At 35.4% G+C, this 13,833-nt stretch overlaps 1 protein-coding gene across 1 annotated transcript in view; it reads left to right on the top strand.

Moving 5' to 3' along the window:
* LOC132562894 (serine/threonine-protein kinase SMG1-like) overlaps window positions 1–13,833 on the top strand; it is a 97,520-nt gene that overhangs the window by 55,573 nt on the left and 28,114 nt on the right. Inside the window, exons 49-55 of the mRNA XM_060227670.1 lie at window positions 7,898–8,175; window positions 8,566–8,739; window positions 9,249–9,348; window positions 10,867–11,007; window positions 12,130–12,234; window positions 12,634–12,719; window positions 13,330–13,465. Of these exons, the coding sequence (XP_060083653.1) occupies window positions 7,898–8,175; window positions 8,566–8,739; window positions 9,249–9,348; window positions 10,867–11,007; window positions 12,130–12,234; window positions 12,634–12,719; window positions 13,330–13,465 (1,020 nt within the window). The remainder of the gene's footprint in view (window positions 1–7,897; window positions 8,176–8,565; window positions 8,740–9,248; window positions 9,349–10,866; window positions 11,008–12,129; window positions 12,235–12,633; window positions 12,720–13,329; window positions 13,466–13,833) is intronic.

Raw genomic sequence — 13,833 nt, 5'->3', positions numbered from 1 at the left:
TAAAGGATAAAAGCCTCATGGATCGCTTAAAATAAATAAATGATGCAGCCCTGATGGACCTCTTGAAACAAATTAAGGATACAGGCCTGATGGACCTCTTAAAATAAATAAATGATACAGCCCTGATGGACCTCTTGAAACAAATTAAGGATACAGGCCTGATGGACCTCTTAAAATAAATAAATGATGAAACCCTGATGGACCTCTTGAAACAAATTAAGGATACAGGCCTGATGGACCTCTTAAAATAAATAAATGATACAGCCCTGATGGACCTCTTGAAACAAATTAAGGATACAGGCCTGATGGACCTCTTAAAATAAATAAATGATACAGCCCTGATGGACCTCTTGAAACAAATTAAGGATACAGGCCTGATGGACCTCTTAAAATGAATAAATGATGCAGCCCTGATGGACCTCTTGAAACAAATTAAGGATACAGGCCTGATGGACCTCTTAAAATAAATAAATGATACAGCCCTGATGGACCTCTTGAAACAAATTAAGGATACAGGCCTGATGGACCTCTTAAAATAAATAAATGATACAGCCCTGATGGACCTCTTGAAACAAATTAAGGATACAGGCCTGATGGACCTCTTAAAATGAATAAATGATGCAGCCCTGATGGACCTCTTGAAACAAATTAAGGATACAGGCCTGATGGACCTCTTAAAATAAATAAATGATGCAGCCCTGATGGACCTCTTGAAACAAATTAAGGATACAGGCCTGATGGACCTCTTAAAATAAATAAATGATGAAACCCTGATGGACCTCTTGAAACAAATTAAGGATACAGGCCTGATGGACCTCTTAAAATAAATAAATGATACAGCCCTGATGGACCTCTTGAAACAAATTAAGGATACAGGCCTGATGGACCTTCTGAAACATTAGTGATGGCTAATAAATTATCAGTACATGTCAGGGTAATACGTTTTCAAAACTGTTTTCAAAGTAAAAGACCAATTCTGTGTGTAGTATCTTAAGGATGTCAGATACTTGGAAGACAATTTTGTTAAATTCATAAGATACATGAGTGGTGCTGGTTGGTTTGCTGTATGGAAGACAGTTTGGTTATAAGAAAGATGTAACAGCAGAAAGCAATTTGTTACTAATTGAATAGCTATTACTTTTTAGGATCATCTGTGGTCAGGAATACATAACACACAATACCAGTATTCCTGCCCACCTGCCTGTTAACAAAGAGACCCTCCCCCTGATAGCATTATTGCTGGCTTTGAGGGATGGGTGATCATTCTATCAGAGCTTGACATGAATTCAGCCCTGCAGAATATATTGACAGTCTTGCATCAGGAATGGTACATACGAGAGTCATCTGTGTCTCTGTAATGGTTCCATCTGTGTCTGTAATGGTTCCATCTGTGTCTCTGTAATGGTTCCATCTGTGTCTGTAATGGTTCCATCTGTGTCTTTGTAATGGTTCCATCTGTGTCTGTAATGGTTCCATCTGTGTCTCTGTAATGGTTCCATCTGTGTCTCTGTAATGATTCAGATCATAAGGCATTTAATTGGTAAACAATGTCTTATGTGAAGGATAGAGAGATATAGTGGGCAACATTTGGAAATGTTTATTGGAATAGATTGGGGTTATTTTTTATTTAACCAAAAGTGGAGTTAAAACTGCAGAAAGTAAATTCAAGACTGAGAACACAGAAATGAAGAAAGTGAAGTGTAGACAAGAATTAACAATGTGTAACAAGTGATGTTAAGGTTGAGAAGTGAATTTAGAACATACCTTAAGAGAAGTTAAGAATGAATTAAGAGACTTTAGAAAATGAAGAAAAGAAGAGATCTGCATCACAGATGTTTTAACATTTTGAGAAAAGAGTAAAGAAAATATGATATAGATGAAGTAATGTTTTATCACCAATTCTGTATGAACAACACCATGGATTATTAATGGACTTTTTGTGTGTAGATTACCTGTACAAAATGATCCAGAGTTAATTAGTGCAGGGTAGAGTCCGCCATGGATCAAAAGAATTCAGGGAGATTAAACTGAATAAAGTGACACTAAGACATTGAAAGTGAAGTTGAGATCAAAAACAGTGAAATTAAGACAAATGGAAAAGTAAATCACAGCTGATGGAAGTGAGATTAAGACATTGAAAAGGAAGACATTTTAAAAATTGATACAAATGGAGGTGAATTTGTGGCATTATTTTGAAAACTGAAGAAATTGGGTCCAGACTGAAGAAAATGGATCAAGGAAGGAAGAAAGCAAACTTTTGACATACAGCTGCTGAAGTCCAGGCATATAGAAATTAAGAGATTGCAGGAAGTAGAATTAAAATATAGCGAAATAAAAGTTAAATGAGACAGGGAAGTTAAGATCACCATAGAAAGGAGACTTATTGAAATCGTGGAGCAAAGACATATTGAAAGTGAAAGTAATACATTGAACACCTAGAATTGCTATCCTGCTTGTAACTTAGCTGTGACGGTAGTTGACAGCCTGTTGTGAGAATATTATCTGTGTTTAGTGTCAGTTTTATAATGTACACACTGAACTATTACCTGTTGTAATCTGCAGTATCACACAAACTGCACCGTTCTCTCATATTTTTCTTGTCCTTTCTTTTAGATGAAAATATGTTCTGATACAGATTTTTTCAAATCCAGAAAACTAGAGACTAAATTTAATAACATGACAAACACTGAAGGAGATTTTCCTCTGACTGATCCGGTCTTCAAATAAATATCATCATCAGTTTACATGAAAGGTTAGCAGTCAGTATTTGGGCCCCACTGTACATTTGGCTAGCACTTAGTATTTTGTTGTTTCATCATAGGACTTCAAATATTATGCATTGGGTTAATATTTCAGTATCAAATCACCAGTAGCCACAATCACATGATGAACAACACTACAAGAAGTGACAAGTTACAAACTGACACTGTTTCCATAGTGATGGTCACATTACAGGCAGTAGTCATGGTCTTCATCATCACTGGTAACACTCTGGTGCTTATAGTTTATCATAAGGCCCGTCGCCTTCAAACCATCACTGGAAAGTTTGTTTGCAACCTTGCTGTCAGTGACCTTCTGCTTGGATTCATACTGCCCTTTCAAATTGCATTCTTCTTTTACCCTGACATGGGAAAGGCTAAATATGTTTGTCTTATGCGTTTCCAGTCGGTGACATTCGCATCAACTACTTCCCTGGTGTCGTTAGTTTGTACTGTTATAGATAGATATATCGCTATCGTCATGCCACTGCAGTACCACAATATCATGTCAGAGAAAACATCATACATTCTCATCATTTTGTCTTGGTTCTATTCCTCCGTCCTCACTAGCATGCCGGTGTTTGGAGCGAACACTTGGTCCCAGGCCCCTTTCTGTCTTTACGAACTTGTCCTGTCCAATTCTTACAGGTTTTTCTTTGCCTTACATACCATTTTGCTATCAGTCATTATGTTCTTCATATACATGAAAATTTTTCTTGTTGCTTGGTATCATCAGAAAAGAATTCGTGCTGAAGAAATTGTTGTACTAAATGCTTCACAGGTTCATCATGATTCAAAGTTTGCTCAGGTAATGGCATTGGTCGTGTTATCGTTTACTTTAGCCTGGCTTCCGTTCTGTATGATTCAAATCATGCAAGTATTTAGTTTCACTATAAACAAAGCAATTGCTGGGAATTTCGCTGCTTTCCTTGGAATTGCAAATTCCACAACAAACCCAGTGATCTATTTTTGGAAAAATAAAGGTTTTAGGAAAGCCTTTAATGAAATTCTGTGTTGTAAAAATACAATACTTGATCAAAATGGGTTTGGGATGCAGACAAACCTCCACATGTAAGTCTCTTAAACTAATTCAGATTCACAGTGCTTTAGACATATGTTGCTGGCATACCCCTCGGCAAAGAACAGGACAACTGTCTCACTGTGAGTGGTGTTTGTGAATCCTTGTATGATGAAATAATGATAAACATGCTATTTGTATCTGTTTAGTTTGACCTGAAAGCAATTTTCCTCATCAAGCAACATCAACAATGTTGATTTTCAGTGAATATGTTTACTTTGCACTCAAAGTTCGTAATTTTGCATGCTTTTATATTGATGTAGGTAAGATATTGGTGTATATTGCTGTTTTTCCTAATGCATTCCTTGTGCCTTTAGAAAAAAACATGGTAAAAAAAGGCTGATATGATGATTAATGTGTTTTGATATTTCTTATAGGATTTAAAGTTGATTGGCTCATTTAGAGTTTTTTGCACCATGATGATTTTCCTATACAAAAGATATTGTATGATCGAATTATACATAATTCACAAAATTTGCAGTTAAGTCCTGACATTGGAAAGTTATGAACTGATCAGCTTGTCAATTTCCTTCCAAAATTTAGGCAAGAAATGGCCTCATTTTGAAATTGTCTTAAAAGGCCCTTGTTTAGCTATGAAGATTTGAATAGGTCAAAAATTAATTATTTTATTATTGACCATTTGTTGGGTATAGTGTTCTATTTCATTTTTACCTGTCCAATTTGTTTAATATAGAAAAAACTTTATAGGCAAGGACCTATGTTAAATATTTAATTTGAAAATGCTCTGTAGCAGTGTGTCATGGCCTTACCTCAAGGTCATATTGTCAATGTCAGGGAATATAAAACAGAAAACAGGTGTTTTTAGGGCAATATTCTGATATTGTTGTATTATAAATATTTTCAATGTTGACTATTTTCAACACGAAAAATGATATTTTCCTTTACTTTTCCGATTCGTAATGATATATTTATTAATTTTTGCAAATCCATGGAAATTGTATATCTAGATTATAGCTAGCTGTAGTATCATTGTAACTTGGTTCAACAATGATTTTATATGATCAAAAATATCTACTGAGAATGCACTACATTTCCTCATACACTATTGGATAAATGAGTGTATATGATGTCTACTGTGTTAAAATTGTTTTGTGTAATGTTACAAAAGTAAAATTGATGTGATTTTACACCATTTTCTTGTTTTATCCCTAATTTAAGCATAAACAATTAATATACAAGTCTGCTACCAGCACAGAAAAATACTGATTTCAAGAGTTGCTCTTCTTTTTTTTATTTAGTTTAAGAAAGCTCAGTACCCCCAAGAGCTTGAAACCAAGTAGATCAATTATAATACCGTATTTATTCCAATAAATGCCCCGGGGGCGTGAAATTTTTCAGACAGGGGGCGATTAATAGAATACAAAATTTCATAAGTTGTTGGTCGTGACATGCCATGGCTGCCACTTAAAAACATTGTTTAACAAACTAACGAATTACTCAGCAAAGAATGCATTTGAAAATTGCAGTAATTCCAACATCGTTGTAGCTTTAAACATCGTTGTCAATTGCATTCTGATAACCTGAATTCTTGTATGAAATGACACGATGTCAATCATGTCAGCTTCAGTCAAAAACGTACAATGTTCATCATTGCTTGTAGGCCTAGTTTGCATAAAAATATAAAAAAACACAGCGGTATATAAGCCAGTCTGTTTCTTAAGAAATCCCACATACCTGATAACAATGTCTGGGACAAAACGAAATTACGACACTGCTTTCAAGCTTAAAGTAATCGCCTTCGCAGAGGAGAAGGGCAAACATGCTGCCGCGAAAGTGTTTCGTGTTGACAGAAAAGGAGTGCGGGACTGGTGTCAAAACAAAGAAAAATTAAAAAATCTTTCTAAAACATCTAAACGCTGTAAAGGAGGTGGGAGGCATGTCAGATATGAAGATATTGATTGATGTGATATCAATAAAAATTATTGATAAATCAAGATAAGATCAATATTGTTTTCTTCACAAAATATTTTGACATAATGAGGTATCTTGAAATCTAAAATTTCATGAACTATCATTAAAAGTCAAATTGGTAATTTGAGAATTCTAAAATGTTTCAGCTTTGGTTTATAGGGATTTTGGGAGATCTCATCATTTGTTAGAAAAAAAAAATTCTGTTGTTAGATTGACAGGTATGTCTTTGTAGATAGCTTAATTAGTTGGAAATTCACGAAGGAAATTAAAGAAATATAGATAAGATAACAAGAGAATACTTATTTATAAAAACATTATTAAACTATGAATTGATTAAACAATATCAACAAATGGGGTTTGACGTATCAATGAATGGTTGTGAGATATCAATGAACGATGTGAAATATGCAGATTGTGTATTGTTTGAAGAGTTCTTATGAAAACCTAGTTCTATGTGATAGTTCATTCCTGTCCATGATATTCATAAGGATTAATACATTACATTGATATTTGATAATAAAAAAAAAATGTATAATTTCTGTGTAGATAATTTGTCAATGTAATCAGTCCCATACATTGCCAGGGATCAGCACCTAGATTTATGGAGGTCAGATCTGATTCCAGGAAACATTGCTATATCATATATCTCACTGTCAAACCGCGAGGTCTTCATATAATTGCTTAGATTTTCTCGTCTGATTGCAGAGACTGTCACATGATAAGATAATTTCTTGTTATGCTCAGAGACAAAGATAATATCTGTTTTGATCTGTGATATGATATGAAAAACAATGACCTATCTCCAAGCCATTACAGTTGTTATGTTACAGCTACAGAGATGCTGAAATTGGAAGGAATCGTTTTTGTTTTTTAGTTTGATAGGAACATTTTTTTATGAAAAAAAAATAAAAATAAAACCATTTTGAGGAATAAAATGAAAATTTCAGTGATCACAATTCTGAAATATATTTTCATATGGATGTAGAATGTCTACATAAAACAGGATCTTATAATGGTGTTATATAATATGGAATGTATTACGTAAAAATGGGGTAGATGTTTGTTTTGTTGGGAGCCTTTGTGTATCAAAAATATCATGTTATAATCATTATTTTGTTTGCTTCTTTCATTATTCTCAACCTACTTCACTGTTTCCTTTTTCTATCTCCCTCCTGTCCATCCTGTCTTTGTGTATACAGTGGTTTATTGATTCTACAGCCTGTAATTCACTTACACAGGTCTAATATTAGCTGATTGTTTAGATTAAGGCTTGTTTGGGGAGTTTGTGTAATACTGCCTTAATCATTAACCAGGATATCTTGTCGATATTGGAATTCATGTATACAGTCTTATAATATACCGAATCTGAGATTTGGTCATTCTGTGTAGAATGTTTTCAGTGTTTTTCATTTTATGCAATCTTTTATTGACTGGAAATATAGCAAAATTTAATTACTCACAAATATTACCAACTGTACAGTATATAATAGTATACCATAGACTTAGTTTACTCAATTATAAACAGCTGTAGCCCTTCACAACTTCCTTGTTACTTTAACCACCATTTTAGAATTAAACTGACAAGTCAGTTGTACATTTAGAGGCATACACAAACTAGAGTCCATCAGTGATCCTGGCATGTATCGATTCATTTTCAAATGAGTTTGCCAGCTACAATGACGAAACAAAAACAAAAATGAAGATGGTTGTAGTGTCTATAACTTGCTAATTTGAATAACCTTGATCCACTATCAATGTGACATTTAAAAAAGTTTACTACCCATGCTCCAGCTACCCGTGACAGGTTAAAAAGTGTACAGCCCTTGAATCAACCATCTGTGACAGGTTAAAAAGTATACAACTACTCATGTCCCAACTACTGGACAATCACCCATTATTCTTTGTTGTTTTACATTCTTTACTTGTGTTGTGCAAGTGATTCATTTTGATCCATTTGTAACGTATGAATGTATAGTTCTGAAGACGGGATCTGACAGTTATAAAACATCTATATTTGAATGAAAATGATCCAATTTTGAGGTAACAAAGGAAGATGTATCAAAATGGTAAGTTTCACAAGGGGTGATTTTGTAAACTGTTGAATCAATATTCTACAATTACTTTACAGGGAACGTTTCGTATTGCAAGTGAGCATGTGATGAAGACGATGAGAAAAGGGCGAGAGACACTCCTGACACTGTTAGAGGCATTTGTCTATGATCCTCTGGTCGATTGGACAACAGGAAATGAGGGTGGTTATACAGGGGCTTTCTATGGTGGGGGAATTTCCACTCTCGGTAATGCAGGGGAGGGCCGACAGACAAAGCATGAAATGGAAAGGGAGATAACCACTAGTATGTTTGCTATCAGAATGGCTGAAATGAAAGCATCATGGCAAAAAAACAGGTCAGTACTTTGAAATCAAATATCAAGAAGTTGTCATTGTAAACTTTCAATCAGCTCTAAATTGCTATAGATATATTTGGTGTAGATATATTTAGAGAATTGTGAAATATTATGCTTGAAGATGTTATTGATTGGGACATAGATAATATTATGAAATTGAAATACTCATCTTTTATATATTATTTTCACCAAAAATAAGACATACATTGTACAAATTACCACCAATTAGAATTGACGATGGCTGTTTCAGTATGTTGTAGTGTTATGCTTTGATTAAAAACTTTAAGTAGTGAAAAGTGTGCAACTCGCTCCTTGATGTCAAAAATAGGCTAAAACAGAATTTACATGGATGGCTGAGTGTTCTAACAATTTTGCTTGTTTTGGTTACAGAGATGAGATGGTAGCGGCCCTTCCAAAGCTACAACAACAGGTACAAGGATGGCTTGGTATAGCTCAGGCTTACTACACAAACCTGGGAAATCTACAGAGCATGAAGGATTTGAAGGAGCTGCTGAGTGAAGCTCTCACAGACCTTAGTAGTACATTATTTTCTCTTAAGGACAGGTGGGTACAAGCAGCCATACACAGCCCTTGTTTCATAACATTTTCTGCAAGATTTACCACACAAAAGAACAGCAAACGAAAAAAAATTCCAAAATTAAGCTTTAAACTAAGAAAAAGGGAACAGCATTTTGTTTTGCAATTAAATCTTGAAAAAATCTATTATTCAGTTTAAAATTGATTATAGAAAATGATATGAAGATAACATTTTATGTGTTCAGTTTCTTTCAGGCTCCTTCATATTATTTGAAAAACTGTGAAATGTAAATAATTAATCAGTCAGTGGTTGAATTTAAGTTTGAGAAGAGTATAGGCAACTAAGGGAGGTATAATTCCAATTCCATGATATTTTTATCATTCTTCAATCTTTCAAGAAACTATACAGGTCTTGGAGCTCTGCAGTATATTTCTGTTGTATTCTTAATAAAAAATTATTGAAAACGTTAGAGACAGACTCAGAAATGGAAATGTTTAGTTGTGAAGGTCTGAAATAAGATGTTTTGTTATAACAGATATGACGATTACATGGTGGTGAAGACAACAAGAGACAGTGTAAACGATGTGATGAGGGAGAAGATTGAGGAGTTCACTCATTGGCAGGAGCTTCACAAGGTCAGTTATAGTTTTATATTGACAGGAGCTTCACAAGGTCAGTTATAGTTTTATATTGACAGGAGCTTTACAAGGTCAGTTATAGTTTTATATTGACAGGAGCGTCACAAGGTCAGTTATAGTTTTAGATTGACAGGAGCTTCACAAGGTCAGTTATAGTTTTAGATTGACAGGAGCTTCACAAGGTCAGTTATAGTTTTAGATTGACAGGAGCTTCACAAGGTCAGTTATAGTTTTATATTGACAGGAGCGTCACAAGGTCAGTTATAGTTTTATATTGACAGGAGCTTCACAAGGTCAGTTATAGTTTTAGATTGACACGAGCTTCACAAGGTCAGTTATAGTTTTATATTGACAGGAGCTTCACAAGGTCAGTTATAGTTTTAGATTGACAGGAGCTTCACAAGGTCAGTTATAGTTTTATATTGACAGGAGCTTCACAAGGTCAGTTATAGTTTTAGATTGACAGGAGCTTCACAAGGTCAGTTATAGTTTTATATTGACACGAGCTTCACAAGGTCAGTTATAGTTTTATATTGACACGAGCTTCACAAGGTCAGTTATAGTTTTAGATTGACAGGAGCTTCACAAGGTCAGTTATAGTTTTATATTGACACGAGCTTCACAAGGTCAGTTATAGTTTTATATTGACACGAGCGTCACAAGGTCAGTTATAGTTTTATATTGACAGGAGCTTCACAAGGTCAGTTATAGTTTTATATTGACACGAGCTTCACAAGGTCAGTTATAGTTTTATATTGACAGGAGCTTCACAAGGTCAGTTATAGTTTTATATTGACAGGAGCTTCACAAGGTCAGTTATAGTTTTATATTGACACGAGCGTCACAAGGTCAGTTATAGTTTTATATTGACAGGAGCTTCACAAGGTCAGTTATAGTTTTATATTGACACGAGCTTCACAAGGTCAGTTATAGTTTTATATTGACACGAGCGTCACAAGTTCAGTTATAGTTTTATATTGACAGGAGCTTCACAAGGTCAGTTATAGTTTTATATTGACACGAGCTTCACAAGGTCAGTTATAGTTTTAGATTGACAGGAGCTTTACAAGGTCAGTTATAGTTTTATATTGACAGGAGCTTCACAAGGTCAGTTATAGTTTTATATTGACACAAGCTTCACAAGGTCAGTTATAGTTTTAGATTGACATAATGTTCTCTAGGTTAGTTGGAGATCAAACCCCTCATAAAGATAGAACAATTATTAATTTAGCCACATTATGAAATATATCAATTGACACAAATTTAACATGTAATGTTCCAGTAAATATACCCTTACTTAGAATTCATTGTTTTAAATAGATATAAAATAAAAACCAGGAAACAATGAAAAATTCATCAGATCATAAGACATATGATGTTGTTATCAAGATGAAGACAGTGATATGTTACATATGAAGATGATTTAGTAATATGATGAAATATCAAAGAAATAGCATTTTTATCATTGTGGCAAGTTGTATGTTCTGACAATGTTCCTGTTTGTTCTCCTCACAGCATGTCATCCAGTCATTGCAGAGCCACAGCTTCCAGAAGATGTGTGCTAATGTCACCAATCCGCCTGGTCTAGGTGCTCCAAGTTTTGCTGCTGCATCCGAGTTCCTCCAGGGGGCAGGACAGAACCAAATAGTTTTACAGGTAAAACTTCCTCTAAGGGACATTACAGAACAAGATAGATTTATGTGGAGGTTGTCTTTCAGGGGCAGGACAGAACTGGATAGTTTTACAAGGAGGACATCCTCCAAGGGAAGGACAGAACCAGATAGAACTGAGTGGATGTCATTGTCGAAGGGAAGGACAGAACAAGATAGAACTAAGTGGATGTCATTGTCCAAGGGAAGGACAGAACCAGATAGAACTGAGGGGATGTCATTGTCCAAGGGAAGGACAGAACCAGATAGAACTGAGGGGATGTCATTGTCCAAGGGAAGGACAGAACCAGATAGAACTGAGTGGATGTCATTGTCCAAGGGAAGGACAGAACCAGATAGAACTGAGTGGATGTCATTGTCCAAGGGAAGGACAGAACCAGATAGAACTGAGTGGATGTCATTGTCCAAGGGAAGGACAGAACCAGATAGAACTGAGTGGATGTCATTGTCGAAGGGAAGGACAGAACCAGATAGAACTGAGTGGATGTCATTGTCCAAGGGAAGGACAGAACCAGATAGAACTGAGTGGATGTCATTGTCCAAGGGAAGGACAGAACCAGATAGAACTGAGGGGATGTCATTGTCCAAGGGAAGGACAGAACCAGATAGAACTGAGTGGATGTCATTGTCCAAGGGAAGGACAGAACCAGATAGAACTGAGTGGATGTCATTGTCCAAGGGAAGGACAGAACCAGATAGAACTGAGGGGATGTCATTGTCCAAGGGAAGGACAGAACCAGATAGAACTGAGGGGATGTCATTACAAAACCAGATAGAACTGAGGGGATGTCATTACAAAACCAGATAGAACTGAGGGGATGTCATTACAAAACCAGATAGAACTGAGGGGATGTCATTACAAAACCAGATAGAACTGAGGGGATGTCATTACAAAACCAGATAGAACTGAGGGGATGTCATTACAAAACCAGATAGAACTGAGGGGATGTCATCCTCCAGGAGCTTAACAGAGCTAGATAGTTTAACATGTAAACCTTCCTTCTTGGGGAGGACATAATCAGACAGTTTTACATGTAGGTCTTCCTCAATGTTATGTAGTTGGTAGTTGTGAGCTGGGGTGCTGATAAAGGAATTTCTCTTTCCACAGTGTGAACAGTTGGAGACTGAGATGACTGGCTACATGCAGCTACAGAGGTCCAACCTCCACCATGCTATAGATGTCCTCCACACCTACGCCACAATTGTGTCACAGGTAGGTCTGATGAGTGATGATAGAAGTGACAACAAAAAATACATGCTAGCACTTAATAATATCTGAACACACAATGTACATGTATCAAGGACACCTTTGAAATGTACACAAGATTTGGTGATGCATTTGAAAAGTACACAAGATTTGCTGATGCATTTGAAATATACACAAGATTTGGTGATGCATTTGAAATGTACACAAGTTTTTGTAACCAATAGAAAATTAATAGAAAATATCTAGTTAATAATGAGTCATTAGTTTGTACAAATCAACAAGAAATTTTAGAGGATAACAATAGAATGAAATAGTACAGTACTGATCTTGGTAGATTGTGCCATTATACAGTTTATAGGGTGTAGGGTGTAGGAAACCTAAATTTGTTTTATTTTGTTTTACCAGTTTGGGACAACTTTTGCTGACCAAAACAGAACATGTCATTATTTGTGCTGGCTTCAGGAATTACAGCATGATTTTACAAGTGAAAGGTAAACATAAATAATTGATCACTCCAATGTTTCCGTGTATCAGTGATATTTTCTTATGGGTTTAGGAAAACGTTTATGAAATATTAAAGTAATTATTCTATAGAATAAAAGATGATTAATGAAAATGATTCTGAAGTGGATTTTTTTGAATGAAACTTTTTAAGCCATGGTCATCAGATGGTGGACTGGTAAACTTGTCTAGTGTTTTTGGTCCATCCTTGAATAAGTTTTGTTATCTCCCTGTCCTTCATGGAATTTTTCCAAGTAGGTTTCCCTTGATCCCTGTTTGGGCCTTTTGATTTAAGGACTAATTATAAAAATAAAATTGCTGACAAAGGCCATCTTTGATTTGACAGTTAAAATGTTATTATTGCTATTTATGCCCCCGCCATTTATGGACGGGGGCATATAGCGTTGCCCATGTCCGTCTGTCCCGTCCCGTCCCGTCCTGTCCCGTCGCGTCGCGTCCCATATCAGTATATACCACCTAACAACTTCATTCGGACCTTTCACTCTTTAATCTCTTTTAAGATAACTTCCATCACATGACTTCCAGAAATTTTGACATAATCATGTTGTGTTTCATCCATCATTGTTCCACATGTTTCAGATGTACAGAGATTGTAAACGAGTTTCACAAATTATATGGTAATTCAGTCATACCAGCAGTGAAAATACAACTGATCCTCAACACAGAGACCAAGCTTCAGGCGATCAGTGCTGACATCAATGTCCGCATTGTTAAAGTAGGTTCATGTCAGATTCCTTCTCATCAATCCCAACAACTCATTTTCTTATCTTCAGTAATATGTCATGTTGCGGTTTCAATTTATATATCGCTGTGTAACAAGATTGTTTTTGCGATTCACTAATTTCACAATTTGGTGTCAAAACAGAAATACCAAATTTTAGTCCTATCATACTTTTGCCATTAAAGAGCAGGCACTGAAAATATATGATGTAACTCTTTTTCTTGCATTCAAATTCATCTGTTCACTATCTATATCATAATCTGTTGACAAAAATTGTGCAAATTAGTAAAAAAAACAATAACTACAACACCGTTGTACTTTAATTTTGCAATCGTGAAGTAAATTAAGTTTTTAACTGTAGT

Source organism: Ylistrum balloti, unplaced genomic scaffold, assembly GCF_031769215.1.
Source record: "Ylistrum balloti isolate Yb309-2 unplaced genomic scaffold, AGI_CSIRO_Ybal_v1 Utg371544, whole genome shotgun sequence".
Classification (NCBI taxonomy): Eukaryota; Metazoa; Mollusca; class Bivalvia; order Pectinida; family Pectinidae; genus Ylistrum; species Ylistrum balloti.
The sequence above is the reverse complement of the archived record's forward strand: the minus strand, read 5'-3'. Positions and strand labels throughout refer to the sequence as shown.